This window comes from Haliaeetus albicilla, chromosome 16 (assembly GCF_947461875.1).
Source record: "Haliaeetus albicilla chromosome 16, bHalAlb1.1, whole genome shotgun sequence".
NCBI classification, from domain to species: Eukaryota; Metazoa; Chordata; class Aves; order Accipitriformes; family Accipitridae; genus Haliaeetus; species Haliaeetus albicilla.
Genome location: NC_091498.1, coordinates 31,972,622 through 32,000,589, shown reverse-complemented (window position 1 = coordinate 32,000,589; position 27,968 = coordinate 31,972,622). Strand labels below are relative to the sequence as shown.

At 68.1% G+C, this 27,968-nt stretch overlaps 2 protein-coding genes across 2 annotated transcripts; one reads left to right on the top strand and one right to left on the bottom strand.

The window, feature by feature from the left end:
• Positions 1-28: 28 nt before the first annotated feature.
• PLEKHG3 (pleckstrin homology and RhoGEF domain containing G3) lies at positions 29-8,836 on the top strand. Its single transcript, XM_069804340.1, has 16 exons — positions 29-2,938; positions 3,036-3,136; positions 3,237-3,306; positions 3,386-3,432; positions 3,499-3,649; positions 4,400-4,534; positions 4,643-4,825; positions 4,898-4,990; positions 5,067-5,153; positions 5,276-5,309; positions 5,395-5,502; positions 5,642-5,716; positions 5,864-5,902; positions 6,016-6,023; positions 6,132-6,332; positions 6,678-8,836. Exons 1-16 carry the CDS (start codon positions 2,288-2,290, stop codon positions 8,328-8,330), a joined length of 3,636 nt encoding a protein of 1,211 aa, XP_069660441.1. The 5' UTR covers positions 29-2,287; the 3' UTR covers positions 8,331-8,836.
• On the bottom strand, positions 8,830-27,851 carry SPTB (spectrin beta, erythrocytic). Its single transcript, XM_069804239.1, has 36 exons — positions 27,666-27,851; positions 23,954-24,151; positions 23,722-23,873; positions 23,334-23,507; positions 23,124-23,215; positions 22,961-23,041; positions 22,743-22,858; positions 22,406-22,518; positions 22,142-22,329; positions 21,941-22,058; positions 21,199-21,357; positions 20,819-21,121; positions 20,513-20,663; positions 19,555-20,422; positions 19,332-19,469; positions 18,470-19,229; positions 18,172-18,374; positions 18,000-18,090; positions 17,778-17,924; positions 17,398-17,661; positions 16,971-17,186; positions 16,795-16,884; positions 16,433-16,708; positions 15,595-15,725; positions 15,104-15,308; positions 14,648-15,022; positions 14,315-14,559; positions 14,088-14,226; positions 13,925-14,009; positions 13,636-13,832; positions 13,408-13,517; positions 12,978-13,062; positions 10,855-11,024; positions 10,608-10,781; positions 10,490-10,532; positions 8,830-9,927 (listed from the first exon to the last, which is right to left on the bottom strand). The coding sequence occupies exons 2-36, from the start codon at positions 24,099-24,101 to the stop codon at positions 9,763-9,765; spliced, it is 6,972 nt and encodes a 2,323-aa protein (XP_069660340.1). The 5' UTR covers positions 24,102-24,151; positions 27,666-27,851; the 3' UTR covers positions 8,830-9,762.
• Between the last annotated feature and the right edge of the window lie 117 nt (positions 27,852-27,968).

The window sequence follows — 27,968 nt, the reverse complement described above, 5'->3', positions numbered from 1 at the left end:
GCCAGGGGACACCCGGGGCAGGCAGCCGTGGGGCTGGGGAGACCCTGAGGCCCAGCCGGGAGTGCAGGACAGAGGCTGTGGCATGTGGGGTGACCCCCGGGTGTGTGCCGGGGGGCTGGGACGGGGGTATCGCACCGGGACCCCCAGCCACCTGTGGGGTGGGGGTGCCCTGCGCCCCTCTGGCAGGATTACGTGGCTGCCGGCCATGCGGGACGCCACGGGTGCCGGGCACTAAGAGGCTTTGGCAGCCCCACGGGGTCGTCACCGCTGTGTCCCGGGAGCATGGCACCACTGGCGCGGGCCCCGGACCCACCCGAGCACGGCGTCGCGGCTGCCGTGGCGCGGGGTCACCCTACTGCGGTGCGGGGACCCCCGTTGTGCCAGACCACCTGCGGCACCGCGATGCTGCGGGCAGGAGTGCCAGCACCCAGCTCGTGCCTGCCGGGCGCCGGCGGTGCCAGCCAGGGCCGGGAGCGATGGCCGCGCCGAGCCGTGGCAGCTGGGCTGGAGCCGGCGGCGACCTTCCCCGCTCCCAGGGCCGCTGGGATCCTGGAAAACGCCTGGAAATGGTGAACCGCCTTCCCTTATATGGCTCCGCCGGGCTGGCCGTCCTCCGGCCCCGCTCGGCCGGCTGCCCAACCCGGCACCCCTGGCCTTCCCGCCCTCTCCTCTCCTGGTGTGCCGTGCCAGGGCCCTGGGAAAGCGCCGTGGGCCGTGCCTCACGCCCCGTCTCCGGCGCAGGAATGTGCGATGGGGCCGGCGAACCCTCGGCGGCGGGGAGAAAATACCACCTCCCTCGCGCCGGCACCGGCAGCTTGGCACAGCCTCGGCCCCTGCCTCAGTTTCCCCCAGCTGGGGAGTTTTGGGGACCCGCCGTGCCGGAGCCAGCCGGCAGCCCCCCGGCATCCTTGCCCGTGCTGCCGGCAGCACCTGGGGGCCGCATCCAGCTCGGTACCCTGGGGGGCTCTTCCGTCCCCCATGGTGGGGCTGGGGGTACCCGGGGGCTCCGGCAGCCCCCAGCTTGGGGGGTTCGGGGGGAGCAGCCGGTCGCGCCGGGGGTGAAGGTCAGGGCTAATCCCCACCCAGAGGAGGTGGCAGGCAGGAGCCCGCGGGCTCTGGCCAGCTGCGTGCCCACCGCGGCGGCGCTGGGGGGGTAAGAGGATAAACCCCCCCCGCCCGGCGGGGCGGGCCAGCGGTGGCCAGGGGACCGAGGCGAGTGGCCGCGGTCCCTGTGACGTGGGGCCGGCGCCGTAATCCTGGCGCGCTGAGCGGATTAGGGCGGCCGAGGACGGCCTTTGGGGACGAGCTGCGGTGGCCGCAAATCCTCAGCCGGCCATCACGTGGGGAAGCCCCCACGGGCACCGGGGTGCCGTCCCCCCGTGGTGGGCATGGGGCAGCTGTGGCCGTGTTTGGCCCCCCCCCAGTGCCACACGGGTGTCCCCTCTTGTCCCCTGGCAGGGACCTGGTCATGGGTGGGGATGGGGGTCAGACCCTGCCGGGGGTGGGTGCTCGGGGTCTGCTGGCCCTGGTGTCCCTGGCAGCACAGGCTGCCTGCGGGGCTGCGTCCCCCCTGGCCGAGGTGGCTGCAGGGTCGGGGCACAGCTGAGGGATTTGGGGGTTGGGGGGGCTGCTCCCCAAATCACACAGAGCCAGGGTGCCGAGGCGGTGCCCCACGGCAGAGCCAGCTGTGCCGGCACCTGGGGGTCCGGGCTGCGGTACAGCCTGGGGATGAGGGGCTGGGCCCCACTTAGGGGGGCACGGTGGTGGGTTTTGGGGGGGGATCCTGGCTTGCGCGGGAAAGCCATTGGGAGGGCGGTGGCGGGATCGCGGCCATGCGGCACGGCAGGTGCGGGGAGGAGCTGGCGGGAACCGGCCTGACCGGTTCGATGCCGGCACCCCCAGTGCCGGGGGGCTCGGGCAGCCCCGCCGCCGGCACGTGGCCTGGCTGAAGGTCACCGTCCCCAGGGCCAGCCGCCCGCCGGGGTGAGCGAGCTCGGTGCCCTGCCGCAAACCGTCCCTCTGCCAAAAAGCACAGTGGTGAACGAGCCCTTGCCGCTCTGGCACGCTTTGCCGCCGCTGGCCGGTTTTCGGGTGCCCCAACCGGGTCGGTGGCACCGAGCAGTTTCGGTGGCACGGGAGGATCCCGGTGCCGCAAGGGAGCGGTCGGCGGCACCGGTGGTCCGGAAGGGTGAGCCAGCGCTGAGCTCACCGGGAAGGTGTCCCGTGGGTGCGGTGGTGACGCACGGCCCCGGCGCGGGGTGCCAGCGTGTGGGGGCTCGGCGCGGCGATGACGCTGGTCCCGCCGGAGCGCCTCCTCCTCCGGGAGCACGGCCCCCGGCTCCTGGGGTGCATCGCCCTGCTCTGGGGTAAGGGGGAGGCGAATCCCCAAATCTCAGGGCCCCAGGGGGTGAGGGCTGTGCCAGGATCCGGCTGGGTCCTATCCTGCCTGGCCCTATCCGTAGCTGGGATTTTTGGGGTTGGGGGATGCTGGCACCCCCAGGCCTGGAGGGTTCGGCCATCAGGTCAACCCCAGGGGCTCTCCCTCCACCGTGAAGGAGGTGTGAGCCCCCCTTGGCCCCAAACACCCCCTAAGTACGCTGCTCTCCCCCCACCCCCAGACCCGCCCTGTGCCCCGCCGGTGCCGGGGGATGCCGGCATGCCGGTGCCCGCCTGCCTGCAACGCCCTGCCCTGAGCCCGGTGCTGGAGCCCGGCCGCGCCATGGAGGAGCCGGCTGGCGGCGGGACCGAGCCGTGGGCTGAGGGGCTGCGCAACAGCAACAACAACGCTTCTCCCGGGGGGTGGCCGGGAACCCGTGGTGGGCACCCCCTGGCACCTTTCGGCGGCCCCGGGGCCGAGCCCAGCTACCTGGGGCGGGTGGTGCTGGAGATCGTGGAGTCGGAGCGCACTTATGCCCGCGACCTGCGCAGCATCGTGGAGGTGAGCGCTGGCTGGGGGGGACAACCCTTGGACAGGGTTTCGGTGGGGACGGCTGGTTGCGCCGGTGCCACCGCCGCCAACCGTGGGTGCCTGGCAGGGTTACCTGGGCAAGATCATTGACACGGAGGAGCCGGTGCTGCGGCCAGAGCAGGTCAGCGCGCTCTTCGGCAACATCGAGGACATCTACGAGCTCAGCAGGTGGGTGCTCCCAGTGCCGCTGGGGGGGCACAGCCGGTGCCACCCCATCCTGTGGCTGGTGGGGGGGCTGCCGTCACCCTGTCCCCTCTGTCCCCCCTAGCACCCTGCTGCAAAACCTGGAGAGCTGCGCCAGCGACCCCGTGGCCGTGGCCGTCTGCTTCGTCACCCGGGTAAGCGCGGGTATGGCGGGGGACCCCGGGGGGGCCGCAGGGTTGTGCCAGGCTCTCACCACGCTCCCCCTGCCCGCAGAGCCAGGAGTTTGCCATCTACACTCAGTACTGCAACAACTACCCCAGGTGAGTGGGGGGGGTGCGGGCGAGCAGAGGATCGGGCAGGGGGCTGAGCCCGCTCCCTGCCCGCAGCTCAGTGGCGGCGCTGGCCGAGTGCATGAGGAGCAAGCCGCAGGCTCGGTTCCTCCGCGAGTGCCAGGAGCGGCTGCGGCACGCGTTGCCCCTCGGCGCCTACCTGCTCAAGCCCGTCCAGAGGATCCTCAAGTACCACCTGCTGCTCCAGGTGAGCCGGTGCCCGGCGCGGTGTGGGCACGTGGCACAGCATGGCGTGGGCACCCGGCAGGGTACTGGCAGCCAGCGCAGTCTGGGAGCCTGGCATGGCATGGGGATATGGCAGGGGATGAGTTACTGGCACAGTTCAGGCAGATGATGGGGCGCAGGCAGCCGGCACAGCCTGGGCACCCGGCACAGCATGGGTACCCAGCATGGCACAGTCTGGGCTCCTGGCGTGGCACATTTCCCTGGCACAGCCTGGGCACCCAGCATGGTGTGAGCTCATGGCATGGCACAAGCACTTGGCACAGTCTGGGGGATGGCACGGCACAGGCACCCAGCACGGCACATCTCTCTGGCACATCCTGGTCCCCTAGCATTGCATGGGCACCCGGTGTAGTCCAGGCACTCGGCACGGGGGGAGCTCATGGCATGGTGCAGGCACTTGGCACAGCCTGGCACACAGCATGGCACAGGCACCTGGCGTGGCACGCTTCCACGGCACAGACCGGGCACCCAGCATGGCACAACTCCCTGGCACAGCCTGGTCCCCTGGCATGGCATGGGCACTCTTCCCTGGCACAGTCTGGTTTGCCAGCATGGCACGAGCACCCAGCACGGCCCATTTCCCTGGCACAGTGCGCACGCCCAGCATAGTACAGGCACCTGGCATAGCCCGGTCCCTCGGCATGGTGCACCCCCGGCACCAGGTACCGCAGCCCCGTTGGTGCTGCCCCGACGCCACGTCCTTTGCCGGCAGGAGATTGCCAAGCACTTTGAGCACAAGTCAGGGGATGACTACGAAGTGGTGCTGGAAGCCATTGACACCATGACCTGCGTCGCCTGGTACATCAACGACATGAAGCGCAAGCACGAGCACGCCATCCGCCAGCAGGTGGGCGCTGGCGGCACGGTGGGTGGCACCGGGCGGGCACCACCGTGGCGGCGGGCACCACCGTGGCGGCGGGTGGTCTGACATGCCCGTTCCCGGGGACCCACACAGGAGATCCAGTCACTGCTGCTGGGTTGGAAGGGGCCGGACCTGACCAGCTACGGGGAGCTGGTGCTGGAGGGCACCTTCCGAGTGCAGCGGGTGCGCCATGAGCGCGCCGTCTTCCTCTTCGACAAGACCCTCCTCATTACCAAGCGCCGCGGTGACCACTACGTCTACAAGAGCCACATCCCGGTGGGTGCTGGGGATGGGGGGAGGGATCTAGGGGGGTACCAGGGATGGGGGACTGATGGCCTCTCTCCGCAGTGCTCCTCGCTGATGCTGATCGAGAGCACGCGGGACTCACTCTGCTTCAGCGTGGCTCACTACAAGCATGGCAAGCAGCAGCACAGCCTGCAGGTAGGGGGGGCACGGGGTGGGGGGCACCCTGGGGGACCCCCTTGCCCAACCCCACTGCCCTCCCTGTCCTCCCCAGGCCAAGAGCGTAGAGGAGAAGCGTGTGTGGACCCACCACATCAAGCGGCTTATCCTGGAGAACCACCATGCCATCATCCCCCAGAAGGTGAGGGCAGAGGGGGACGGACACCACGCTGGCAGTGGGGTCATCCCCCCCTGCCCAGTGAGGAGGGGGCAGCTGCCCTCCGGCTTCCCTCCCCATCTTTTTCCATCCTTCCTCCACCCCAGGCTAAGGAAGCCATCCTGGAGATGGACTTGTTCTGTGAGTGCTGCCGGCACCCCTGCGGTCCCCTCCCTGCCCTTGCCTGTCCCCCCCCGTCCCCCAGCATCACCCCCTGTGCCCGCAGACCCCCCGCGCCTGCCCCGCTGCAGCCCCGAGCGCCTGAAGAAGAGCTGGTCCTGCCAGCCCCTGGGCGACATCGCCGCCGAACCGCGGCAGGGCCGCCGGCAGTCCGGTGAGAGCTGCGCATCCCCAGCATCCCCACCGCCGCCGTCCCTTCCCTGAGGCAAAAACCGTGGCTGGGTCGCACCGATGCCTGTGGGGACGGTGGGCACCGGGTGCTGGCGCTGATGGGTGTCCCTGTCCCCCCGCAGAGCCCTTCCAGTGCCGGGACCGTGCAGAGACGCTGCCAGATCGGCTGCACGGGCACACGGGGCGCAGGCAGTCAGGTGCGGATGCCGGCAGGGAGCGGGGACCCCAACTGGGCTGGGGGGCTGGGTGCCGGGCTTGGGATGCTGGGAGGGTTGGGGACGGGTTGGGGGACACGAGGATGATGCCGTTGTCACCCGATTTGGATGTCCAACTTCTCCCTGCAGAGCCTGCCAAGCAGATCCTGCGGCAGCTGGGCGAGCAAGGTGAGCTGGCACGGCCTCTGGCACCGGCTGGGAGGGCGGAGGGGGGCCGGAGAGGGGTATTTCGGGGTGCTGCCCTCTCCCTAACCTCCGCTTTTCTCTTTCCTGGCTGGCAGGGCTCAAGGTAAGGCCGGGGCGCAGGGTGGGTTAGGGTGCCTGGTGCCCCCCTGCCCTGGCACGCCGCTTGCCGGGAGGGCACGGGGCACTGAGCCCAGCGCTCGCCCCTGCACAGCACGCTGGAAGCGACGGGGCTCTCCTGGAGGCAGGGGACCCCCCCCAGCACCCCAGATCCTGGGCGGCTACTGAGGGAGTGGTGGAGGAGGAAGAGGAGGAGGAGGAAGAAGAGGAAGAGATGGAGGAGGCTTTGGGCAAGGACTACCAGGAGGAGCTGCCGGGGGCCAGGGACCTGCCGGTGGAACCCCAGGAGGAGCAGGTACCCACCCCAGCCCCCCAAACCCCAGGGAGGGCACCCACTGCACTGTGCTACCCAAGGGATCCCACGTCACTCCTGGGGCACCCCATATTGTTCCCAGGGTACCCCGCATCACTTCTGGGGCGCCCGGCATCACCCCCAGAGCACCCTGCATCACTCCTGGGGTACCCCGCGTGTCTCGCAGGGCACCCTACATCACTCTCGGGGCACCCCTTGTTGCTCCCGGGGCCGCTGCGGGATCCTCAGCTGTGGCTTGGCCAGGACTCGCCTCCGGCAGTGGTCCTGCTCAGAGCAGCTGGGGGGTCCCCCCACAGCCCGTGACACCCCATATTTTCTCCCTCCCAGGCTGAGGGGCACCCACCAGCACTGGAGGGACCCAAGCGGCCAAGCAGCTGGGGGCCGGGGAGCTGCGAGAAGGTCAGTGCAGCCCCGCAGCCCCCGCCCGGGGGTCCCGAAGGACCCAGCACCCACCCGCCCGCTCCTCCGCAGGCCGGCAGCTCCGGGGAGCACCCTGAGGGGCTGGGGGCACCCGAAGCCCCGTCCTCGGCGGGGACCCCGGTACCGGCGCTGCCTGGCGGGGAGGGGGAGCCGGAGCGTGCTGCAGAGGATTTGCAGGGGCTGAGCAGCGAGGAGGAGGAGGAGGAGGAAGAAGAAGGAGCTGCCGACAGCATCCTGCCGCCTTCGGTGCTGGACCAGGCCAGCGTCATCGCCGAACGCTTCGGCGGCGGCGGCAGCTTCTCCCGCCGCAGCAGCCTGGCGCTGGAGGGGCCGGTGGGACGGCCGGCCAGCCGCAGCGGCAGCGCCCTCAGCCTGGATGGCAGTCCCCAGCTTGAGAGCGGGGAGCCCGGGGGCTCCCACAGCATCGTCCCCGAGCCCGAGCCCCTCACCGGAACCCGCCGGGAGTCGCTGCTTTCCAGCCGGGACCGCTTGCTCCTCGATAAGATCAAGAGCTACTACGGTCAGGCCGAACACCGGGACGCCGGCTTCAGTGTCCGCCGCCGCGAGAGCCTCTCCTTCATCCCGAAGGGGCTGGTGCGAAGCTCCGTCTCCCGCCTCAACGGCCTCCCCCGGCCCCCGGCAAGCCCCGAGCCCCCCATCCAGCCCGCACCGGGGGAGCCCGAGGCGTCACCGGCGGAGCCCGAGGCGTCACCGGAGGAGCCGTGCCGGGAGAATGGGCTGCAGCCCTCTGAGCCGCTGCTCATCGTGGAGGAGGACGACCTGGGCGCTGGGGGCGAGGGTCCGCCGGCCGGACCACCGCCGCGGTTGCTGTTGACCCCCCCGCACCCCGGCACCAAGGTGTACCAGCTGGCGCGGCAATACAGCCTCCGCATCAAGAGCCGCCGCGCCGGTGCCCGACGCGCCCCGGTGCAGCCGCAAGAGGGGGACCCACGTGCCGGCACCCCCTCGGCGGCTGTGCCGAAAGACGGGGGGCTGGCGGTGTCCCCCTCCCCGGCTGCCACCCGCAGCCCCTCCAGCCCCAGCAGCGCCGAGCCCTTTGCTTGGCCCGACGTGCGGGAGCTTCGCGCCCGTTTCGGCGCCCCGCGGCCCCCGCCGGTGAGCCGCAGCCGCTCGGCACCCGAGGGGCCGTGCCGGGGTGGTCGGCCGGCCGAAAAGGAGCGGGGCAGCGGACGGAGCCGGAGCGCCGAGGCGGGCGGGGGGTCCGGCACCCCTGAGCCGGCGCCGGCGCGGCACAGCAGCGACGGGGCACTCTGGGTGGCGGCGGAGGCCCCTCTGGGCTCCGGGCAGCGGGTGCTGGTGCTGGAGCGGCTGCCGGCCCCCGCCGAGCCCCCCGCCTACGTGCAGATCCGCTCGCCCACCACCCGGGAGAAGATCTGCTTGAAGGCGGTGGTGGAGCGCTGCAAAGCCTACCAGGCCTCCGAGGAGTACCGGCGGCGCTGCCCCGAGCCCCCCGACGCCCCTGAGCCCCCCGAACCCCCTCGCCACGGCCTCGTCAGGGACCTGCGGCAGAAATTTCAGACCCTCGACGCCGCCAGCTAGGTGGGCAACGGGGGAGAAGGGATGTCCTGCGGACCCTCAGGGGAAGGAGCATCCCACGGACCTCCAACCTAGCTGGAAGACGGGACACCCAGTGGACCCCCAGCTTCTCCAGGAGCAGGGACACCCCATGGACCCCCAGCCCACCTGGGAGAAGGAGCACCCTGTGAGCCTCTGATCTACCTGGAAACAGGGGCACCCGGTGGAGGACCAGCCTGCCCAGGAGAAGGGGCACCCCACGGACCCGCAGGTTGCTTGGCAGAAGGGGCACCCTGGGGACCCCCAGCCGAGCCAGGAGCAGGGGCACCCCGTGGACCCCCAGATCACCCAGGAAGAGCACCCTGTGGACCTCCAACTCACCTGGGAGAAGGGGCACCCTGGGGACCCTCAACCTGCCCAGGAGCAGGGGCACCCCGTGCCCCCGCCTCCGGCACCCAGCACTGTGCCTGGCTCGCTTTCACATCTTTATTAGAAAAAAAACCAACAACAAAAAAACCCAAAAAACCAAACTGAACCAAAAGTTCCTCTCTGGTCGCCCGCGTTCCCCCCGCGGTGACTTGGCTCGGCTGCAGGGTGCAGGGGGGCTCCCCCCGGCCCTGGCAGCACTGGTGGGGGTACGGGGTGGTGGGTGCGGGAGGGGGGGCAATGGTGAGCGGTGCTGGCCCCCCTCCCTGTGCCCACAGGTCGACGCTCTTTGGTTGGTGCCCACAGGGGCCAGAGCTGCCCTCTCTGCACCCATGCGCTGGGGTGGGGGGGGTTATGGCTTTGGGGGGAGGGGGCACCTGTGGCAGCCCACCGTGTGGGTGCTGGGGGGGGGGGGGGGCATTCACGCGTGTGGGGCATGCACACCCGTGGCCGTGCACGTGGAGGGGTAGGTGCGCCTGCATGCGGGGACACACGTGTGCACACGTGTGCATGCAGGGACACGTGTGTGCACGGGGCTGCTGCACACCCCTGTGCGTGGGGGCACCCCTGGGTGCACACGCCTGGAGGGGCACATACACACCTACGTGTGTGTACACAGGGACGTAGGTAGAGGTCTGTGTTCACCTCCGCATAGGTGTGTGCATACCCTTAAGCATAGAAATGTATGTATATATATATATAAATATAAATATATATATATATACACATATGCACACAGGCACGTGTTCAACGCACATGGGCTGTGCACGCTTGTATATGTGCCGCTATATATATACATAGATGTGAGCCCACACGTGCACTCACAGAGGTGAGGGGGTGCATCTATGCGTGCCCGTACAGGGGCACGTACGGCTCCTGGACACGCATGAAGCTCGGCAGCTGCCCCTATAGACCCGGCTGTACGTATAGGTACGTGCACATGCAGGTCCCTATGCACACGTGGCCGCGGACACCGCTGGTGTGACGGGTCCCCAGGGTGCGGGGTCCCCCCACCCTGGAGCAGGGGGTGTTATTTCTTTTTGGGGAAGAAGCTGAACCGTTTCTCCTTGTCCTTGCGGGGCAGGGGGGGCTCATGGGGTGCCGGGGGCAAGGGCAGGCTCTGCGCCTTCTCCCGGCTGCTCCGGCACTCAGTTATTGCTGTGCTCAGCCCCTGCAGCCAGGCCTGCAGCTCATCCTGTGGGCATGGGCAGGGGCTGGGGGCAGGCTCCCCTGGCCCCCCATCACCTTCCCAGTCACCCTCTGGCCCCCCGGGCGATGCCAGCTGCCCCACATCTTCCCCAGCCACCCACGTCCCCCTGGGCACCGCCAGCCCCCCATCCTGTCCTGATAGCACCCCTGGCCACCCCATGTCCCCCCCTTGCCACGTCCTCATGGTACCCCTGGCCACCCCATGGCCCTGCAGGCAGCGCCAGCCCCCTGTGAGCCACTGGGCACTACAGGTCACCCTGTGCATCCCCCTGGGTGCTACTGGTCTCCCCTGGGCATCTCTAGCCACCCTGTATCCCACTGGCCACCCCACATCCCCCTGGGCACTGCTAGTCCCCCCCTGGGAACCACCAGCCACCTTCTGTCCCCCCGGGTACCACGGGCCACCCTGTGTCCCCCTGGGCGCTGCTGGCCACTGCCATATCCCCTGGGGACCACCAGCCCCCCTGGGTCCTCCTGGGCACTACTGGTCCCCCTCTGTCCCCTGGGCATCTCCAGCCCCCGCCACGTCCCCCCAGGATGCTCCTCACCTCATCCTTGCCATGGAAGAGCCACACGCTGCCATTGCTGAGCCTGGGGACAGAGCGCAGGTGCCAGTGAGGTGTGTGCCCCCCCCCAGTGCCGTGCCATCCCGTGCCAGTGCCTTACCTGAGTTTGAAGACATGCTTCTTCTTCTTGTAGCCGGCGGCCACCTCGCAGAGGGCATCCCGCAATCCCAGGGGCTCCTCGCCGTGGCAGGGCTGCCCCAGTGCCCGGCTCTTGGCATCCTTGAAGAAGGCGAGCTGGCCGCCCCGCAGCACGCAGTACCGCGTGCTCCACGACCTGCCGTCACACCGCCCCATCAGCCCAGCATCCGCCCATGCCGCCCGGCACCGCCGCCGTCCACCGCGCCTACCGGTTGGACGCCCGTTTGGTGGCTGCCTCCAGGTCATGCTTGCGGCCGAGGTAGCCCTCCAGCTGAATGCTGCAGGTGCGGGCCGGTAGCGTGGCCGGCTCCTCCGGCTCCTCCCGCGGTGGCCCTGGGCTTGGCAACGCCGGCTCCTCATCGCCCGTCGTCCGCACCAGCTGCCGCAAAGCAACAGCCCTGTTACACCACGATGGCACCGCTCGCCACCAAAAGCCACATCCTGAGGTCTCGTTCCCTCCCGCCGCGGCACCCCGCGCAGGGGTCCCTATCCCCAGCGGGGGCTCACGGTCCCCAAACTGGCGATGGGTGCCAGCCAGGGGTGGGTCACCCCTAGATCTCGGTGCCAGTAAACCTACCAGCTCCGGTAAGCGGGAGCTGGTGGCTACTGGGAGGACCCCAGCAAGCAGCTGGGGGACAGTCCAGCCCTGGGATGCTCAGCACGGTGCCAGGGCCCCCCCCAGATTTGGGGTGATGGGGTTGAGCCAAGCCAGGCAAGCAGCCCTGGGAGCCATCCTGGTGTTGTCCCCCACCCAGGGGGCTTGGGGACATCAGGGGATGCCGGCAGGCAGAGGGGCTCTGGTCAGGGGCCGCGGTCCCTGGCAAATGGGGTGCCCGTCCAGGGGCAGCAGCTGGGTGCCACAGGAGGGGCTGGGGCACGGCGATCCTGGGGTGCCCATCCCTCTTCCTGAGCCCAGGGATGGCCCCAGCCACGTTTGCTGGCACCACCGGGAGTGTGTGGAGGTCCTGCGGTGTGTCCTGCCAAGAGGGATGGGAGGAGGGACGCTGTCCCTGGCAGCCGGGAGGTGACCGTGTCCCTGAGCAGGCAGGCAGAGAAGGATTGTGTCCCCGAGCAAGCAGGCAGTAGTCTTGCCCCCAGGCAGAGGGGGCTCTTGTCCCCAAGCAGGTGAAAGTGGCCGTCTCCCCGAGCAGGCAGAGGGGAACCCTGTCCCCAAGGAGCCAGAAGATGCCCGTATCCTCAAGCAGGCAGAAATGATCTTGTCCCTGAGTAGGTACTCAGGGATCCTGTCCCCAGGCAGGTGAAAGCGATCTTGTCCCCAAGGAGCCAGAAGATGCCCATGTCCCCAAGCAGGCAGAAGAGGCAGAAGGGGTTCCTGTCCCCAAGCAGGCAGAACAACCAGAAAGCAATCCTGTCCCCAAGCAGGCAGAGCAGGCAGGAGAGGCAGAGAGGCTGGCAGCAAGCACAAGGTGGTTGTGTGTGACGATGCCCCGAGGGTAGCGATGCCCCTGGGGTGATGATGCCTCCCAAGGTGACGATGCCCCGAGGGGTGACGATGCCCCAAGGGGTGCTGATGCCTTGTAGGGTGACAATGCCCCACACAGTGATGATGTCTCTTGGGGTGACGATGCCCCACAGGGTGACACTGCCCCATACAGTGATGATGTCTCTTGGGGTGACGATGCACCTTGGGGTGATGATGCCTCGCAGGGTGTCATCCCCATGAGGTGATGATGCCCGAAGGGCCACATGCTGTGGGGCTGACGTGAACGTGGCCAGCCAGGAGCGTCATTGCTGTGTGTCCGTGGGCAGGTCTGCCCAATGTCCCCTCCGTGCCGGGACAGAGCCAGCCCCGCTCCCAGGACTGGGTGCTTGGAAAGCTGGGTGCCACGGGGCCGAGGCCGTGGCCGTGTGGTGTCCCCGTGGGTTTCTCCTGGGATGCACGCTGCCTCACCGACAGCAGAGGATGGTGGCTGGGATCTGCCCGCTCCAGGGCAGATGCTCCAGCTCTGGCTGCTGCCCCAATCCCAGAGACCCCCGTGCACCCATGGGTGCCAGCCTCCACCAGCTGGCCCAAGCCTGGCCACGGGGAACAGGGGTGCTCCAAGCCACCGCAAGGACCCCCTGGCCACCCCAGGAGCTGGGGCAAAGGGGAAGGTGCAGCACCCGTGTGCCCGCCCAGCCTTTTTAGGGTCATTTAGCATTTATTCAACTCAAGGCAAGGAACAAGGCAAGGGATGAGGGGAGCCGTTGGCATGCCACGGCCACGGTCATGGCCACAGCCGCGTCCATGGGGTCTGCCAGGAGTCTGGGGGACATGCAGGGACACCTTTTTTGCTGCTGGGGAAAGAGAAAGCTAAACTCGAGAACTGACCAGCTCTGGTCCATCGGTGGCGGGCGGAGAGATGTCCCGCATGCTAGCACCTTCCCTCTTCTCCTCCTCTTCCTCCTCCTCGGATCTGCAGCAGGGAAGCAGCCCACTCAGCATCCCCGGCAGAGTGTGGCACCCCTAAAATCCCCATCCCAGCCAGCTCGCCGGGGAAACGCAGCTGTGGTCCCGCAGGGACCTGGGGCTGGCTGCTGCTCTCCCGTCCCCCCTGAGGGATGAAAGCCCCAGCATGGTGGGACTTGACCTTCATCTCTCCTCTTCACCTTCATCAATTTACTGCTCCAAAATGGTGAATTGCTAAAAAAAAAGCCCTTAATGCTTTGAGAAAAGGGATGCTGGAAAAAATGCCCATGTGCCAGGTGGGTGCCGCAAGATGCTGCCACAGCTGCCTGGGGAGGGTGCTGGCATCTCTTACCCAGCCTCCAGCTCCCCATCCAGATCCAGGCGGTAGTCGGGAGCCTCGGCACGCGTCACCCCGTCCCGCGCCAGCCCCTCGCGCAGCGTCCGCTCGCCCAGGAGCTCCAGCTGCCGGGGAAGGGAGCAAAGATGTTAGGAGCTGGTGGGGATGTGGGGTGGGGAAACTGAGGCAGGGCAGGCAGAGGCGAGCTAGGACCAGCTGTGCCCCATCTCGAGCCTTCCTCACCGTCGTCAGCTTCCTCAGGGCGGCGATGCGCTCCTCCCAGGTGGCTGAGGACTTCTCGAAAGCCTCGTGCCGCTTGAGCAGCTTCTCCACCGCGTCCACCGTCTGCCCATAGTCGCTGCTGGCCAGGTAGGGCTCCTGCGCCATGAGCCATGACTCGGCCACCGAGGCGTCCCGGGAGAACTGGCACACCTCCAGCACTGTGGGCAGGGATGGGCAGCGCTCAGCCCCTTGCCACCACCCCCCTCCCAAGCTGAGCCACGGTCCTCCCCGGCACCACTGGTGCACTCACACAGCCGCAGCCGGTCCCAGCGCTGCTCCCACATTTCCATCATGGCCTTCCTCTTCTCCACCAGCTCCACCAGCTTCGCCTTGATCTGCGAGCGAGGGGACACCGTCACGGGGGGGCCCCGGTGGTACCATCCTTGCTGTGCCCCCACCCCGGCTGCCCTCACCTCGGGTGAGTCCTGGTGCTTGCGCTGCAGCAGCTTCTTGCCCAGCTCAATGCAGGCAGTGAAGCTCTTACCCCGGGCATCCACCTCAGCCCTGATGCCCTGGTGGTACTTCATGAGCAGCTCCACCGAGGACACATCCCTGGAGACAGAGAGGTGCCGGTGTCAGTGGTGGCATCAGTGCTGGGTCCCAGCAAACGGCTCCGGCTGCCCGCGGGGCGCAGCCATACCTGGGTTTCTCCTGCGTCTCAATCTGCCGGACAGTGCTCTCCATCCAGGAGAGCAGGTCTCGTGCCATGCCGAAGAAGCGATGCTTGTCGGCCGTGTCCACCAGCCTGGCCCGGCGCCCGCTGCATGCCTCCAGCAGCGCCCGCAGGGCTCGTGCCACCTCCTGCTCTTGCTCCTGGATGCTGGCTGCCTTCTCCCCGGCGTAGGCGGTCTGCAGGCGTGCCGCCGTCTCCCGAAACTGCTGCACCTGCCCGGCAGAGCCAGAGAGCGCAGGGGATGCTGAGTGCCGGCGCAGCGCTGCAAGGCATCCCCGCGGGTCCGGGGCGCAGCCTCACCTGCGCCTCCAGCAGCTGGAGGTCACGCTCGAAGGCGCTGTGCATGCGGTGGAAAGCCTCCACTGTGCCGGCATCCTCGCCCAGGTCCTGGGGCAGCTCCTGGCGCCGGGCGGCAATGAGGGCCAGCAGCTCGGCACCATCATAGAAGTACTTGTGCAGGTCGTGGGAGGCGGCGAGGAGCTGCATGCGGGTGTCGATCAGCTCCAGGAGGTCGGCCCAGCTCTCGTTCAGCCCATCCTTCCACTCGGCCATGGTAGCCGCCTCCGCGTGCCCCGCGTCAATGAGGTCCTCGATGGTCAGGTTCACTCGGTCCACGCGCTCCTGCCCCACACTGCCCGTCTCCCGTGCAAACTCCCGAAACTTCTCCCGCAGGAGCTGCGTGGAGGAGGGAAGAGTCAAGTTTACGCCCCCCAAAACCACGCACTGGCACCGCTGTGCCTGCCCCGGCACCCTCACCGTGACGTGGTCCAGGTCCTGCCCCATCTCCTGGGAGGAGGCGACCACATCGCGCTCGGCGATCCACTGCTCCAGGTCTTCCACCTCCCGCTTCAGCTGGAAGAGGTGGGACATGTTCTCCAGGCGCCGGCGGCGCTCCTCGGCTGCCTCCTTCAGCCCTGCGTAGTGCTTGTCCACTTGGCCCTGCAGCCGGATGATCTGCTCCCTGCACGGCCCCAGCACACAGACACCCCAGTTTTCACCCAGGAAAGGATGTCCCCGACCCACCCGTGTTGCCAACTGGGGGGGGGTTTGGGGGAGGGACCCACTCCACGCTCCCCACATCCCTCTGCCGCCACCTCCCTGCCACAGCCGGGTCAATGCCACCCAGCCGGAGTGAGGCACCGGGGCAGCCAACGCCGCCAGAGCTCCAGCCAAACCACCCACCCGCCCCGGTGCCGAGGGCACAGGGCTGCCCCGAGGGACAGGGGACACATGGTGGTGGCACCTACCCCTCAGGGTGGCCGGCGGAGAGCAGCTGCTGAGCCCTCCCTGCCAGCTCCTTGATGGTTTGGCCATAGTCCTCGATGGACCGCTGCTGCCGGACATGTCTCTTCAGCATCACCAAGCCGCTCTCCTCATCCTGCGGCACGGCAAACACCAGCGACCGTCAGCACCTGGCGTGGCCGTGGGAGAGGGACCGGGGTCCAGCCCCAGCGCCCACCCCATGGGCATGTCCTGCCTCCGCCCAATGCAGCGGGGAGCACTGGTGGTCTCAGTGGGGTATGGCATGGCGTGGCACAGATAGCGTGGCACGGGGTGGTGTGCAATGGCATGGCTTGGCACAGGGTGGTATGGCATGGAATGGCCAAGCATGGAATGGCATAGGATGACCTGTTATGACCAAGCATGGCATGTAATGACAAGGTATGGCATGGGTATGACCTATAATAGCATGGCATATAAGAGCACAGCATGACATAGCATGGGAAGGTGTGTAACGGCACGGCATGTAAGGACACAACATGGCATGGGATGGACAGCGTGTTATAGCACAGCGTGACATGGCATGGGATGACCTATAATGGCACGGGATGAGATGGTACAGCATGGCATGGAATGGGATGGATGGCACGTCATGGCACAGCACTGAATGGGATAGATGGCACGTCATGGCACAGCACCGCATGGGATGGCATGTAACGGCATGACACAGCATGGTACCAGATGATGTTTAACAGCACAGCATGGCATGGCCTGGGCTGACATAGGCTGGCACCACATGGCACAGCACAGAGCCCCCCCCCCCCCGCCCAAGACACGGGGGCACCATGTGGACCCACCCCTCACCTTTGGCTTCTCCTCAGCTCCCATGAAGAGCTCCTGCTCGCTGACCCAAGCCTCGGCCTCGCCGGCATCCAGGTAGTACTGCTGGGCTTCACTGGCCTCCTGCAGGCGCTGGTGCCGGGCGGCCGCCTCTGCCCGCAGTGTCTCCCACAGCCCCTGCAGCTCCTGCACCCGCGCCTCCAGCTCCGGGCTCGGCTCATCACCGCTCGCCGCCACCTCGCCCCGGCTCAGCACCTCGGCCAGGCGAGGGGCATGGCCCGCCAGCTCCTTCTGCAGCGTCTGCCAGCGGGGAGGGTGGTCACAGCAGTGCTCACCCATGGGATGGGTGGTCCCGGCGGGCGCCGCGCCGCTGTGTCCGGGCTCACCTCGTTCCTCTTGGCCAGGCGCTGCACGCTCGGGAGGTCGGTGCCATGCTCCGTCGACCTTGCCAGAGGCAGCCGCTCCTGCACCCACAGCTGCGGGCAAGAGCACCTGCTGAGCGCCAGGCGGCACCCACAGGTGCCCCCAGCGTGCCAGACCCCGCCACGGCGAGGATGCTCACTGTCTCATCCTCCAGATCCCGCCCGAGCTGGTAGATGGCCTTGGTGGTCTCCAGCTCCTTCCTCCTCCTCTCCAGCTGCTCCAACAGGTCAAGGAATCGCCTCCGGAGCCTCTGCTCGTGCCCATCAGCGTCCGGCACATCCCCGGCAGGGGTGGGACCCTGCCACCCCAGCTCCTCCAACTCCTTCATCCACATGCCCACTTGCTCTTCCAGCCTCTGGCGGGGTAGAGCCATGTAAGCCAGGGGGCAGCCAGCCAGGCTGGAGACCCCCAAGGCACCGGGCAGTCCCATCCGGGGCATGACACGGCACCTTGGTCCCCCTGCCACCCCAAACCGGGGGGGCGGTGCACTCCTACCCAAAGGAAAGGGCGATTCGCCAACGCCCTTCCGCCCCCCCAGCCGCTCGGCTGGCAGTGCCACCACCCACCGTCAGCTTCTTCAGCAACAGGTTGGTGGCGGTGAGGTCCTTGGCCTGCTCAGCGGCGCGCAGCTCCTCCTCCGCCTGCCCCAGCCAGCTCTCCAGCTCCCCGTAGCTCCGGGCGTACAGCGCCGACCGGTTGGCCTCAAAGAGCCGCCGGCCCTTCTCCTCAGCGGCGCTGCGCAGCCCGTCCCACCGCCCGCGCAGCTCGTCCAGTCGCTGCACCACCACCTCGCTGTACCGCGGCTTGCGGCTCGCCAGCTCCTTCCCCTCCTGCCAGCAACACCGAAGAGGTTGGCGGCCACCACGGCACGGCTCCACGCTGGCACGGGGACCTCCCGCCCAGCTGGGGGACATCGAGGCTTCCAGGCATCGGTGCCGGCACCCACCGTCTCGATCTTCTCCAGCCAGCCCTGGTTAGATGCCAGCTCGGCCATAAACGCCTGGTGCTTCTGCCACTTGCCGTGGAGGCCACGAGCTTCACCGTAGGAGGTGTCCTGTGCCGTCAGCATCTTCTCCTCCACCCAGGCGTTGAACTGCGGACAAGGGGTGTCAGGGCTCGGCTGGCTGGGACACCCCCACCGGCGCTGCCGGCCACGCCGCATCCCTACCTCCCGGCAGCTCTGCAGAAAGGTCTGCAGCTCGTGGTTGTCCTGCAGCAAACCCGCCGCCTCCTCCGCCTTGACCACGACCGCTCCATGCCTGGCAGGGTGACCAGAAATGGGCAGCATCAGCCCTGCTGCCCGCACGCTGCCCCCCCGCCGGCCCCCTCACCGGACTCACCGCTCCTGGAGGGCCTGACACTTCTCGGCAATCTTCTCGGCAAAGATGTTTCCCTCGGCCACCAGCTTGGTGCCGCCGGCCACCACCTCAGGGACCTTCTCGGCACTGCTCTCCATGCCGGCGCGGAAGTCTTGGAAGCGGCGCAGGGCGGCAGCCGAGCCCTCCAGCGTGGCGGGCAGCTCCAAGTGGGCCAGCGTGTACTCCTGGAGGGGGAACATGGCGGGAGGGGGGGCTCAGCACCTTTTCAGGGCACCCATGAGTCAGGGATCCCCTCCAAGGACCCTCTTCGGGCACCCACCTGGTTAGCGAGGAGGATCTCCACCTGCTTGGCATCGCGGAGGAACTCCTGGAAGCTGCGGCACTGGGCGAGGAAGCGGTGCCGGGTCTCCGCCATCCTGCCCAGGGCGGCCCAGCCGGCCTCCACGCCGTGCAGGCGCTGCCGCAGCCCCTCGTACTGGGGGTCCTCCTGCTCCCCCACCACCCGCTTCCCCGACTCCATCAAGGCGGCAAAGGCGGCCGCGTGCTCTTCCGCGTCCCGCTGGGCAGCCTCGTGCCGCCGCAGCAGCTCCTCCGCCTCGGCCAAAGAGGCCGGCACCTCGTCGGCAGCCGCCACGGCTTTCTGAGCTCCGAAGAGCCAAGCCTGGAAGTCATCCAGGTCCTGCAAGAAGCGCCGGAGCTGCCCGGCTTCCCCCAGGGAGGCCGCCCGTTCCCCCAGGGCCTCCTGCAGTTCCCCCCAGGCGGCCACCGCCGCCAACAGCCGCTCGGCTGTCTCTCCGGCCACCTCGGGTCGTTCCTCGGCCAGGCGGTCGGCCTGGGAGCGCAGGGCCACCAGACGGTCCTCGGCGACCACCAGTTCCCGCTCGATGCCGTAGAGCTTGCGTTGGGTGGCCAGGACGCCGGCCAGGTCCCGGCCCAGCTCGGCGGTGGCCTCGACCGCCCGGGCTTTGCTCTGCAGCCATTGCCGGGTCTCCTCGCTCTCCAGACGGTAGTTGAGGAGGCGCAGCGCCAAGCCCACCGCCCGGCGACGCTCGGACACCAGCTCCCTGAACCGATCCCACCTGCGAGCCGGAGGCGGGTGACGGCAGGGGATGCAGCCGGCCGGCACCGGCCCGACCGCCCCAGCGTCACCCGCTCGCCCCGGCGTCGCCCGCCTGCCGTACCTCTCGTTGAGTTGCTCCCGGCACTGCCAGACCTGGGGGCTGCGGGGGTGCCCGCTCGCCAGCAGCCCGTCGGCTGCCTGGTTGACGGCAGCGATCTGGGAAGCCACGGTGGCCATCTCCTGCTCCAGCCCGTCCAGCCTGCAGGGAACGGCCGGGCTGAGAACGGGCCACACCTCGGGACACGGCACAGCAGCGCCGCCACCGCCACCGCGAGAGCCCCTACCTGTGCTGCGCCACGTCCAGGTCCTCCAGCGCCTGGGGGACCTCCAGCTGCCCCAGCCAGGTCTCCTTGGACCCCATCCAGAGGTGGCAGGCATCGCTCTCCCCAAAAACGGTGTAGAGGTCTAGGGCGTCCTGCAGCTGGCGGCCTCGCCGCTCGGCCAGGGCGGCCGCCTCGGCGTGCAGCTCCCGCAGGGCCGCCAGCCGGCTCTGCGCCTCGGGGCCGGCCCGCAGCTCCGGGGGGAAGCCCTCGGCTCGCTGGGCTAGCCCGTCCAGCTGTTCCCGGGCAGCCGCCATCTCCTCCAGCAGCTCCCAGTGCTGCCGCAGCAGGGCGCGGGTGTGGGATTCGTCCTGGCCCAGCTCTTCGGCGGCCGCCCGCCGGCGGGCATCCTGCAGTCCCTCCGCCAGCTCCTCTGCTTCCACCTGGAACTGGAAGAAGCCCTCGGCCTCCCGCAAGCCGCGCCGGCGGAAAGCCGCCAGCTCTTCCAGCTGCGCCCACAGTGCCTGCACCGCAGCCCCCCGCTCCCGCAGCCGGCCGGCCGCCTGGCCCGCCGCCGCCAGACCCTTGCCCGCCGCCAGCGCCCGCTCCAGCCGGTCGCCCCGGCTCTGCAGTTCAGCCTCGAATGCGGCATGCCGGCGCTGGAGCAGCAGCACGCCCGGCAGGTCCTTCCCAAAGTCCAGGGAGGAGTAGAGCTGCTCCTGCTCCTTGATCCAGCCCTCCGCCTCATCCAGCTCCCACAGGCAGGTCCAGAGGGATCGGGACTGCTCCAGCAAGGCTCTCCTGCGGGCCGCCAGCACCTGCAGCTCCCGCCGGCACAGCTCCAGGTGGCTCACGCGGTCCCGGATGACTTTGGGGTCGCAGGGACGGTAGCCTGGCCAGGGAGCGGGGCAGGCGCCCATCAGCAGGGCGTCCCAGCTTCACCCGGTCGTGCTGCGGTCCCGGGGCATCCCGGCACACCTACCCTCAGCGTCGGCAAAGCGGAGGGCAGCGGTGCTGATGGCCCGTGTCTTCTCCGCCTGCAGAGCCATGTCACCCTCCAGCAGCCGGTGGGTCTGCAGTAGCTCCTCTGCCTCCAGAAGGTGCTTCCCGGATTCGGGCGATGCCAGCTGCACCTGCAGGAGAGCCCCAGCCGTCATCAACTACCAGCTCCAGCGGACGGCACCCACGGTACCCGAAAGCCGCTGCCAGCACCCCAGCACCTCATCTGCCTCTGCCTGGTGGGATGATGGCATCCCACCCATGGTGGCACCAAACACCCGCGACTCACCTTGACCTCATCCATCCAGTCGATGCTATGGAGCATCTCCTGGAAGAGGTGCTGCAGGGCGAGGTTCATCTCCAGGCGCTGGCGCCGGGCGGCCAGCAGCTCCAGGAGCTGCTCCCAGAGCCGCAGGATGTTGTCCTTGCGCCTGTTGATGCGCTGGATGTCGTGGTAGCCCTCCACCTCCAGCTCCTTTGCCACCGCCTCGATGGCCTGCACCCGCTCCCTGTAGGCGGCCGTGTCCGTCTCGATGGCTTCATGCTTCTTCTTAGCCGCCTCCACCGCCGGCAGGTCCTGGCCGAAGTTGTCCTGCCCCGGCACAAAGCCCGCGGTGAGGCTCCGGTGGGGCACCCCAGGGTCCCGGGGGTGGGTGTCCCCGGCCTCACCTGTGCCACCAAGCGCTGGTTCTCGCTCAGCCAGGCCTCCCGCATGGCTGCTTTGCGGTCGAAGCGCCGCGCCAGCTGCTCCAGTTTCTCCTGCCGGATGAGCTCGGTGCGCAACGCCAGCTCCCGCTCGTGCTCTGCTTTCTCCAGCTGTTCCCAGGCCTGGGGGAAGGCGGCACTGGACAGGCATGGCACCCGCATCCCATGTCCCCACACCCACCCGCGTCTTGTTCTGCTGGTGAACCCTAATGTGACCCGCGGATGGGGGAGCATGGCTGGAGGAACCCAACCTGCCCTGGGATGGACCTGACCTGCCCCAGGATGGACTCAATGTGTCCTGGGATGAACTGGAACTGCCTTGGGAGATGGACCCAAACTCCACTAGGACCCATCTCAGGATGGACCCAAACTGCCCCAGGAGATGGACCCAAACTGCCCCAGGAGATGGACCCAAACTGCCCCAGGAGATGGACCTGACTTGTTCTCAAGCAGACCCAATCTGCCCCAGGATAGACCTGAACTGCCCTAGGAACTGAACTGCCCTGGGGTGGACCTGACTCGCCCCGAGATAGAGCCGAGCTGCCCTGGCACATCCCTGACCTGCCCTGGGACAGCCTGGGGAGCAAAACTGCCGGGAATATCAGGGGAAGAGCTGTCCCCAAGATTGCAGGGTGCCGCGGGAGCAGCTGCGTGTCCCCGTGGCACGGCACAGGACACGGCCAGGCTGCCAGGACAGGCCCCATACCCGGTTGATGTCGGAGACCAGTCGCCCCTCGTGTGGGGTGTAGACGCGCTGGTTGTTGGCTCGCATCCGCGACTGGATGGTGAAGAGCAGCACCTCCAGGTTGCCTTTCTCCTGAAACCTGCCCCAGAGAGAGGTCAGCCTTCGGGCACCCGTGGATGCTCAACACCACCGCGTGGGCACGGGGGGCTTGGGGGCGCTTACCTGGGGGGCTTCTCCACGGTGCGGTAGGTGCTGAAGGCTTGCAGCTGGTGCTGCACCCCGGCCAGCGAGTTTGCGAAGCTGCGGCTGTTGAGGGAGACGATGGTCTGCTCGATCCAGGTGAGCAAGTTGGAGGCCAGTCCCCCGTAGCCCTCGATCATCCGCTCCGTCTCCTTGGCGTGCTCAATGACCTGCGGCGGGGCCGATGGTGAGTGTGGGGTGCCAGCACCCTAACAGAACACCCCCCACCTCAACGCCATCCCCTACCTTGCCCAGACGTCTGCCCTCCACCTCCAGCACCTTCATCTTGGAGAAGTAGTGGTAGAAGGCCACCACGTAGGTGATGATGGACTTCTCGTCAGGGTTCTCTGTGAACACATCTGCCCAGCACAAGTGAGAGGTGTCAGTCCTGACCCAGCGTCTGCGTCACCCCGGCATCACCCCAATGGCAACAGGCCACCACAGCCTCTTGAGGTCCCCCCTTGCTCCCACCCAGACCCCACTTCCACGGGGTGGAAACCTCTTTGTCCCTCCATGGGGCCAGGGCACGTTCCAGGGTGTAATGGGGAAACTGAGGCGGGAGGGTTGGCAGTGGCAGCCTCACCTTCGGGGTCAAGGAGCGGGGTGATGCCCAGGTGCCGCTCCGCCACGCTGAACGCGTGCTCCAGGTTGTGCCGGGCATTGGATTTGGTCAGATTTTGGAAGTCAAACAGCTCAGGCCTGGGGACAGAGGGTGCCGGACAGTGGTGACGCACCCGTGGGATATCCCCCGGTGCCACCACCACCCCAGCATGTCCCAGTGGCTGCCGCCGTGCCGCCTACCTGTGCCGGTGGATGAGGGCGTTGAAGGCCAGCCCATCCTTCCAGCTCGAGGTGAAGTTGGTGACGTTCACATGGGAGTACCTGCAATGGGGACAGAGCATCACTGTCACCCTCCGGGCACCCCTGGTCCCCAGTGTAGTGGGGTGTGGGTCCCACCACCTACCCCGCCGTCTTCATCTGGCACCAGAGTAGCAGCGCGTCCCTGGCCGAGCGTGTCTCCCGGCCCTCCTGCGTCTGCATGATGATATCCTGGATCTGGGGGCAGAAGGACATCCCGGGGTTGGAAGAGGACATCCATGGAGAAGGGCTCCCACTCGGGAACGAGCCATGGGGTGCTGAGCTGAGGGGTGCCCCCCACTCCACCCAGCCCTACCTGGAAGCGGAGGATGATGGTCCAGATGAGGCCGAGGACGAGGCGGTGGTTGCCATCCACAATGTCGTGGGAGCCCATGTTCTCCAGGTGCACCCTCTGCTCCTTCAGGAACTGCAGAGCCTTGTCCACATTCTCCAAGCAGTGGATCCGCATCCGGCCCTTGGTGGGCTTGGGCTGGGGCATGACAGCACTCAGCACCCACCCCTCCCCAACGCGCACCCCCACCCCTGCCCGGGGACACCCTCTGCACCCCTGCTGCCACCCAACCCTGGTGGAGCCTTGGTCAACGCCAAGGTCAACAACCTTGGTGGAGCACTGGAGCTGGTGGGGCATGGCATGGCATGGCATGGCATGGGTGCCAGGGTCTCCAGCTGGGTGGGAGGCCTACCAGAAGCTCTCCTGACAACACCTCCAGCAGCTTGATGAGCACTCGCCCATCCCGGAGGTCCATGTAGAGGTCTGAGATGCGGCAAGTGACGCGAGCCAAGTGCGAGTTCACCCACTTGGTGAAGGTTTTCTTCTGCACGGCCTCCCGCTCGTCTGCAACGAGAGCGGGCACGGTGGCACCAGCGGCAGGGACAACCCAGGAGGACCGAGGGGACCCGAGACCCATCCCCGACCTGCCAGGGCTTTGATGCGGGAGCGCTCGAAGAGGCGTGCCGAGCTGTTGTCGTTGTCCAGCTCATCGTCAGAGGCTTCCCAGGGGATGTTGAAACGGCTGTACTGCTGCTGCAGCTCCAGCTGCTCGTAGTCGTTCGTCGAGGTCATGGTCCCGGCGTCCCCCGGCCGGGCAGCCGTTGGCTACTGGCGAGAGGCCCCTGGGGGAGAGTGGAGGCCGTGGGCACCGGCATCGCTGCGGCAGCTCGCCGTCCCTGCCGCACGTGGGGATTTGCAGCTCAGAGCTGCCGGTTAAGCTGCTCAGAGGGATTTAACCTCACCCCCGCCAAGGTGTTGGGGGGCACCTGGGTGCCGCACGCTCGGGGACTCGCCCTGCCGGCACAGATCCCTGTGCCGAGCTGTGCCGACGGCTCCTTGCGGCGGTGCTTCCCTACCCGGGTCCTGCCTGCCCACCCAGCATCCTGGGCCAGGTCCCCAGGGACATCGTCCCAAACGTTGGGTGCCCTTGGGAGAAGCGGGTGCTGCTCGCACCCACCCCGACGCCTGCGCCGTGGAGGGGATTCGCCGGCACCCGTGGCAGAAAGCGGGCGACAGCTGCTGGCAGGGGGGGGGGCTGCTCACCCCCAGGGACATTTGACACACAGATAGGACATGGCCGGTATCTAAAAATGCCTGCGAGCAGCTGTCGGTGGCCGGGCTGGGCGGGAGGAGGCTGCTGGGGCCCCCGCAGGGTGTGGGGTGCCGGGCTGGTGGTGGGGGGGGTCCCCATGGCCAGCCCCCCAGCCGGGACCCCCCCCAGCACCCCGGAGCTGCCAGGAACCCTCGGCCACGGGTGCACGGTGCAGCAGGGGGAAACCCTGGGTGCCCCCAAACCCTTCGTGTCCCCGTGAGCCATGACAGCCTGCAGCCCCCCAGCCCCCAGGGGACCTCCCGGGCAGCCAGTGGGTACGAAAGCTTTATCAGGGCCGGGCCCCATCTCCGCACCCTAATCGCGGCCACGCAGGCATGGCCTTGGCTCAGGAGCTGGCTTCCACGCAAGAGCATGCCAGAGCATGCAAGGACATGAAGGAGCATTCAAAAGCATGCACGTGTGAGCAAGGACCTGCAGGAGTGTGCCAGAGCATGCAAGAGCATGCATGTGTGAGCAAGGACACGCAGGAGTATGATGGAGCGTGCAAGAACTTGCACGCATGAGCAAGGACATGCAGGAGTGTGCCGGAGCGTGCAAGAGCATGCACGTGTGAGCAAGGACATGTTGGAGCATGCCAGAGCGTGCAAAAGCACACATATGTGAGCAAGGACATGCAGGAGCATGCACATGCAAGCAAGGACATGCAAGTGCACGCAAGGCCATGCAAGCGCAGGCAGGAGCACATGGGAGTGTGCAAGAGCGGGACCCGCAGCCCTCCATGCCGTGGCTCTGTGCCGCTGCCAGCCAGCACAGCTGGCACTGGGCTTGCTCTCCTGTCCTGCAGCAGAAAACCCCTGGGGAAGCCCAAATCTGGGGACCTCCACCCCAACACCGCAGGACCTGCAGCCGGTCTGCCTTGGCGCTGCAAACAGGCTGGGTGTGCCGAGTTGCGTCGGGTCTTTGTGGCACGCCGCAGCCCAGCGCTGCCATCCCGGCGGGAGACCTCGGTCCTGGCAGGGCCTCCCCCACGCCACCACCACAACAGCAGGACCACGGCAGCGAGCATCCGAGGAGGAGGAGGAGATCGCGCCGAAGGAAGCCACAGCGGGGCCCAAGGGAGCCGCCGGCATGTATTTCGAGCGCGGGCGCTCGCCGACCCTTTAAATCTCCCTCTGCCGCACCAGCGCCTTCCAAACAGCCCTGTCTGGCAGAACCACGCCGCTGCCGGCACCCGCTGCCCAGGGATTATCATTCCGCCTGCTCGGCGGGAGGAACACCGGGAGTGCCGGGGTGTCGGGCCCGCCGTGAGCATCCTGCAGCCGGGGCCAGGGCAGCGTCGTCTTCCCCGGCCGGCGGCTCAGCGCCGTGAATCAGCACTTCCCGGCAAGGGGCTGGCACCGTGCCGCTGCCGAGGTCCCCCTGCCGAGTCCAGGTGACACCCCCCCTGCACCCCGAGGATGGCTGGGGCAGCGGTTCGACTCCTGCCACCCGTGAACCCCTTCCCCAGCTCAGCTCTCGCCACCGCAGCCTGGTGCTGAAACACCAGCTGCCGGTGCGCGGGAGCTCGTCGGCGTCCCCCAAAACACCCCGAAGTAGCTGCCCATCACCTCCGCCCACAGCCTGGCGGGTCCCTGGGCCACCCGCTGCCCGGCATCGCCCGGGCTGCTTCACTTCACCAATTAATGTTTTTATTTTGCATCTCCACCAAGCCAGCGGTCAGCCACACTCCTGGTGCAACCGGCCCCGTTGGGAAGGGGCAGGAATCGGGGGGCAAGCCCACAGCCCCCCGACAGCCGCCTGCCTCCCAGGCGCATGGCCAGGGCCAGGAGCAGATGGCCCCGCTCGGCACGGCCGCTCGGCACAGCACGGGGTCGTTGGGCATGGCACGGCACAGCTCCTCCGGCCGGCGATGCCCCGCTCTGGCTGCGGCTCCCCGGCCACGCTCTCACCCGGTGGGCAAAGGTTTGGGTTTCCCCGGGGCTGGAGTTGTTGCAGATGCCAGCCGTGCCAGGACTGTCCCATGTCACCCAACCCGCCAGCGCACCGCGTGGCGACACGCACACGTGCTGACACTCCACAGATATTTTTGGCTATAAATAGGCCTCCCCTGCGCACAGCGCGGGCCGAGCCCCACTCCCTTCTTAGGAGCTGCCCCCCTGCACCTCCTTGCCTAGCCCAAAATCACCAACTGGAGCCCTAAAAACACCCGATAGCTGCAGAATACCCCTCGGCAGGCCGTGCCGGCACCCACTAGGGTTGCAGGGGTCTCCTTTGCTTGCTACCCCTTCCAACGCTCCTCGTTGGCTTTATCCAGCGGAGCAAAGGGCACCGCAATCCCCTGATTCCGGGAGCTGGAGATTTGCAAAAGCCGCCCTGAGAAGGGAGCCAGGAAATCAGTCCTGGGTGGTCGCCGGCTTACTGGGGTGCGGGCAGGAGTTCCCCCAGCCCAACGGCCGCCTGCGAGCATCCTCCTGCCGCTGCGCCGGGACGAGGAGGGCCAAGGGCACGGAAGCCAGAAAACTCTTCCCACTAACTCCAGTTTCCCCAGTTGTTAAAAATCTGTGGTGGAAGCGGGGCGGGTGACGTGCCCCACGTCACCTCTGGAGCCGGTTTGCCCACCGCGTCCCACCGGCACATGTTTGACGGTGCCGGCAGCACCTGGGACGGGTGCGGGGACCCCTCTGGGGGTTGTCACCCCAGAGAAAGCGTCCCCAGGGTGTCCCCAGGGTGTCCCCAGAAAGTCACCGCCGCTCCCCTGCTCCCGTCCTTCCCGGCCCCCGCCGGGGAGAGCAGGACACGGGCTGCCATCGGACCCCCCCACACACACACCGCAGGGGGAAAAAGGGGGCACCGAGCCCCCCGCCCCGCCAAACTTTGCTCCGTGCCCGCAGCCCCCCCCCCCCCCCCCCCCGCTGCTGCAGCCGGTATCCCCCGGGCGGGCAGCGCGTCCCGGTGCCCTCCGCTTCTCCCCGGGGAGCGGTGCCTCCCGGTGCCCTCCGGTCCCTCCCGCTTTCCTTAACCCCCCCCCCCCCCCTTCCCGGAGGCGGCGCATCCCGGTGCCCGGGGGCGGCCGCGGCTCTCACCTGCACGGAGCGGCGGGCGGAGGAACGGCGGCGGCGGGCCCGGGACCGGAGCGGGACGGGGGGAGCGGAGCCGCCCTACACGGCGATATAAATAACATTATCTGAAGGCGCAGGGGCATTCCTGTCCGGGGCCGGTGGAGCTGCCCGGCCCAGATAGCCCCGCTCCCCCCCGGGAGGGCCGGGCGGAGGCGGGCGGGGACGGGCCGCCCGCCCCGCAATGCAGCACAGCGGCCCCCCCCGGCCGCCGCCGCCACCGGCACCGGCACCTGCCGGGCACCGAACGGCGCCAGCGGCCCGCTGCCG